This window comes from Labrus mixtus, chromosome 24 (assembly GCF_963584025.1).
Source record: "Labrus mixtus chromosome 24, fLabMix1.1, whole genome shotgun sequence".
Taxonomy (NCBI): Eukaryota; Metazoa; Chordata; class Actinopteri; order Labriformes; family Labridae; genus Labrus; species Labrus mixtus.
In genome coordinates, this window is record NC_083635.1 from 11,568,770 (window position 1) to 11,573,769 (window position 5,000).

Consider the following 5,000-nt stretch of genomic DNA (forward strand, 5'->3'; position numbering starts at 1 on the left):
GTTTAACAATTAAAGACCCTGAAACTAGAATTTATCAAAATATGATTACTCTTCAGAGAGTTAGGAAAGCCCTGTACTCTCCCACAGGGTCCCGTCCCAAAACTCCCACAGACGGAGGTTGAAGGCAGTTCTGTGTATCAGCAGGTTCATTTACATGGTTTAAATACACACCTGCAATAACGCTCTCTCTCTCTCTCGCTCTCCCACACAGAAAATCTGCATCTCCGATAAACACAAGCTAACTATCAGCTAAATCATAAGAAATATTCAATGTCAGCTGGAGGTCCACAGATATTACCTGCCAACTCGTCTTTCATAAGGACGGAGAAGACCGATTTAACAGCTGAAGATTCAAAATAACGTAAACAACATGCACCCAAAAAAAAAAAAAAAAAAAAAATCTCACCTTCCGTCGCTTTGTTCAGCACGACCAGGGAGTTTAGGACCTTGGAGAAGTTCAGCCCCTGCAGGAGGTCGTTCACCTCGAAAGCCTAACGGACGAAGAAGATTAAACATTTTGAAAACAGCGATGAAACCCGAAGGGAACAACACTCATAACACTTTTATAGAGTTAAGATTCAAGACTGCTTTTCATGCACTGATCTCACGCAGAGAGGTGGAGGAGAGCAGGAAAGACACCTCCGGGACCAAAACAACAACAGGAAGAACACTCAGAGGTTCTAAAATGAGGTTTAATTGACTGTAATGCACGCTGCAGCTTATGTGGAAACATGCTGCTTGTATCCACACTTCGCTTGTATTGTTAATTTACATAAAGAAAACATATGTAAGCCTTTAAATGTAGAAATGCAAAGTTCAGCGGGGGCTTTTCATCCCTGCTCTGACTGCAGTCTGGTGCAGGATTACTCAAAGTCTGAGCTCCCCCTTCTAATCTCCATATCAAGCACACACACGCACACACACACTCACTCACAAACACACAAATCAAAATACCTCTGAAGCCCCCTAATCTTGTGCACACCACACACCGCCTGTGACTTCTTCCAGGGCGTGAAGGTGGAGCAAAGTCAAAGTGAAAACATCCTGATCTCCTGGACTGGATTCTGTCCCGAGGGAGCGCGCTGAGAGCTGAAAGAGGATCGTCTCTCTTTAATCAAATCATAAAACTGCGCCGCTCTTTAATGCTGCCCTCCTTTAAGAACCCACTTTGTTTGATTTACACACGCAGGCTGATTAGCATTCAGAGCAGTTTGGACCCAACACTTCACACACACTTTCATCTCCTGCACTGGCATTCGGCCACCATACAGTACTGTATGAGGCTTTTTTATCCTCTGCTGCTGCAGTACAACATCACATCATCATGGCATTCCAGCACATTTCTAGTATTTCCAGTATTCCCTTCTTACAGGACGACAGCGTACATATGAACAGGATCAATACTGACATCGAGACGCACATGTAGAGAATCTTAAACCTCACTAATGGAGGGAAAGTTTTGAAATATTAGACGGCACTTCTCCTGAGGGATTCTTTTGTTTTAGTGGAATTTGCATGACAGATATTTGAGTAATTACTAAGAATGACCTCATTCAGTTTTGATCAGACGGACGGTCTCTGCTGATGTCTGAGGCGAAGGTTAGAAATGGTTACTTCCTCTAATTCCATATAAAAGATGAATCATCGTGAAGATTATTGTTCTATCCTGCAAGCAAACACTTGAAATGACTTCATGCAGATGTGTGTGCTCTGCCTCCCGTTCAGACAAATGTCAGAATGGCCGGATTTAGTGAGGGCCAATCACAACAATGCATTATTAAAAACAACCACGCTGACTGCTGCTGTTTTGCTTTGAGTCTGGGAAACACAAGAAGATTAAATGCAAAGTGGTTGTCATGATAAGAACGTGATATAAATAACAGCGGCTTCATGCAGAAAGGATATTAATAACTACAGAGGGAAAAGTGTGTTTCATGTTCTGCTTGCAGCTTCATGTGAGGAATAAACTCCTCTGCAGCTTCGTGAGGCACAGAGTCACAGCATGCTTACAGTAAAACAAACCACAGAGATTAGTCAAACACAATCAAAATACCTCTAAAGCCTTTTAATCTCATGTGAACCAAACACTCACAGGCTTCTGCCAAGGTGTTGAGGTGGAGCAGAAGGGAGAAAATGATCTAATCTTGCAGAGAGAAGCTCAAAATGCAAAGTCAAAATCCAGTCTGGTTGAGTTTAATTAGCAGCAAATGTATGATTTAGATGATTAACTGTTTATCTCTGGTCAATCACAGTCAGATTTTCTCCACAGTGCATGATGTACATGACGTCTCCTCTGTAATCCTTGTCTGTTGGCTAGTCCTGCCTGTCTAGAAGAAGAATTACTATGATGATGTCACCCAGGCTGCAGGAAGTGAAGGCCTTAGCTTCCAGCAAACATGGATGTCATGCCTCTACTCAACCTGATTGGAAAATCCACTGGCTGCCTGACATGTTGCATTACATCAACCCAACACTCTCTTCTCCTCCTTTTCAGACTCTTTCCTCTTGCTCCTTTCTTTACAACCAAGTCAAGGTTTCCCTTTTCTAGACACTCCTCTCAGCGCTTTCAAAGACACCAATAACCGTTTTCAAAGTCTGGAGTAAAACCTCGTTAAAGGTCTGCAGCCGGGGACTCCTGTCTCGCATAATCTTCCTCTTCCCGTTATGATTCAATCAGTTTTTCCAGCGTACGGATCAATAATATGTGTGTGTGTCTAGTTTAATTTTGCATCACACTACTCACTGGTCATCTTTAATCCAGGTCAGGATAATATCATTTGGCTTGATTCAGTTTAACAAACACAATAAAGCATGCACATGAAACTTCTCTGTAAAAATATATAGAGAAGCAAACATTCCTCGCTTTGCATTTGAACATCTTCGTGCCAAACATTTCTGCAAAAACTACTGATTGCACCCAAAGATTTGATCAGAGCAGAGAGATATCAGAGCATCATAAAGCGAGCAGCGATAAGATTGGATACCACACATGAGATAACGTTTCTGCAAAACTGAGCTCAATCTGACTCATTAGATTCACTTGAAATCATTGGAAGTCCATGGAGGACTGGTCACAACACCAATAATCATGCTTTTGTCTCATTAAAAGGTTGACCGAGCCACTTTGTAATCAGACAACAATGCATAAAAAAAAGGAAAACAACTTCCCTATGTGTTACTCTGTTCAACAATCACCAAACATAACGCATCTGCAAGCAGCAGTTAAATATCTTTTAAAGGTAGAGGAGGTAAAATGCCTGCTTTGAAGTACCACTGCTAATGCAGCTTAAGTCCGGCGTACACTGCACGACTGTAGAAAAGTCACAGTGGAATGTCAGCTCACAGCGTACGACCTGACTGTCGGGCACGACCTGAGAGCTCACCCTGTACGAGTTAAATCCGGACAGGGCGTTCACAATTGACAATGGAAAACTCCCCCAGATGGAGGTTGATTTCAGTTGTCTCATGCACGGCTCAACTGGGCTACACACACGTGCTCTCTCTCTCTCTCTCTCTCTCTCTCTCTCTCTCTCTCTCTCTCTCTCTCTCTCTCTCTCTCTCTCTCTCTCACACACACACACACACAATCTGCATCATCAATAAACACAAGCTACAGCATGGGGACACTCATGCACTTTAAATGGACATACTTTGTTATCTAGTGGAGCAACTCCCAAACTGTATTGTACCCATTAATCATACGTCCCAGGTTTAAAAATAACAGAACACCCCTTTAGTAATTACCCTGTGAGGTCGTCCAGATTTACAGGCTTATTTGAAGTTGAGAAAAACGTGAGTGATTTAACAACGGATTACCAAACAGAAAGAGTACGAGCCAGAATGTTTGGCAACAGATTATTACTACGAGATTTACTAACCCTTCATATATGGATTAACATTTTGAGTTTACGATATCGATAATAATAATAATAATAATATATTGGTTTTTTATAGCGCTTTTCTAGGAACCCAAAGACGCTTTGACAAAAAATAAAACCACAAAACAAAACAAAGATACCTTTTACGATACCATGGCAACCAACATAGACATCCTAGGTTGGTCAATATTTAGTTTTTAAATTACAAATAATGAAATGTTAATGTTTTAATGAATAGAAAGCATCACCCAGAGGGGCTTATCACCGCAGCTAGGTAAAAAGAAAACAGGTGTCCACATCTGGAGAGGGTCGAAGACATCGAAGCTTCTACTTTTTTTGAGGTTTTGCACGTTCATGCAGAAGTAGACGACTCTTTTTTTTTTGCATCATTTTGTTTGTTTAATGTTTAATACACTACAAGCCGTACCTATTATCACAGGTAGATCTCAACAACAATGGTTGGAACAAACTGTGATTTGACCTAAAACCCAGGTACAAAAACACCCACTAAAATGATAGATTTAAATGTTAATCAGCTGAGAAACAGACATATTATAATCTGAAGAATATACTTATATTTATAGCATTTATTCATATTTATAGCATCCCATTAATCCAGCCATATATACCCAATAATTCACTTTTTTTTTTTAGTCTACATCTGTAAATTTTGTAATTACTTATAGCACAGATTCTTGCACTTTCTGCTTATTTGCACTTCTGGTGAGATACCAAACCTCATTTTGTTACTCTACACTTGTATATGTGTAATGACAATAAAGTTGAATCTCATCTCATATAATCTATAATAGTACAAAATTAACTTTCAATTTAAAGATTTTTGTTATTAAAATGTTCTTTATGAAGAAATATCTACGGTGGCTGGGAAGTGCAAAGCAAAATTACTAAGTGTTAAACACTTTTACAAAATGTGAGACAAATTTACATTTTGAAAAACATTTTTACATTTTATGAAACAAAATTTTTCTTGGTATAAGTGTTTTTGTTTTTGTAATTTTGTTTTCTAAAAATGTAAAAAGGTTTTTCAAAATGTAAATTTGTCTCACATTTGTAATTTTGCTTTGCACTTATCAGCCACCGTACATATCAGCTGAAAAAGGG

The 5,000-nt window shown here is 39.6% G+C and overlaps 1 protein-coding gene across 2 annotated transcripts in view; it reads right to left on the reverse strand.

Annotated features, from left to right (window-relative positions):
- arhgef7b (Rho guanine nucleotide exchange factor (GEF) 7b) overlaps nucleotides 1-5,000 on the reverse strand; it is an 18,966-nt gene that overhangs the window by 11,523 nt on the left and 2,443 nt on the right. For both annotated transcript variants that reach the window (XM_061032716.1, XM_061032718.1), the window contains exon 3: nucleotides 407-491. In XM_061032716.1, the coding sequence (XP_060888699.1) occupies nucleotides 407-491 (85 nt within the window). The remainder of the gene's footprint in view (nucleotides 1-406; nucleotides 492-5,000) is intronic.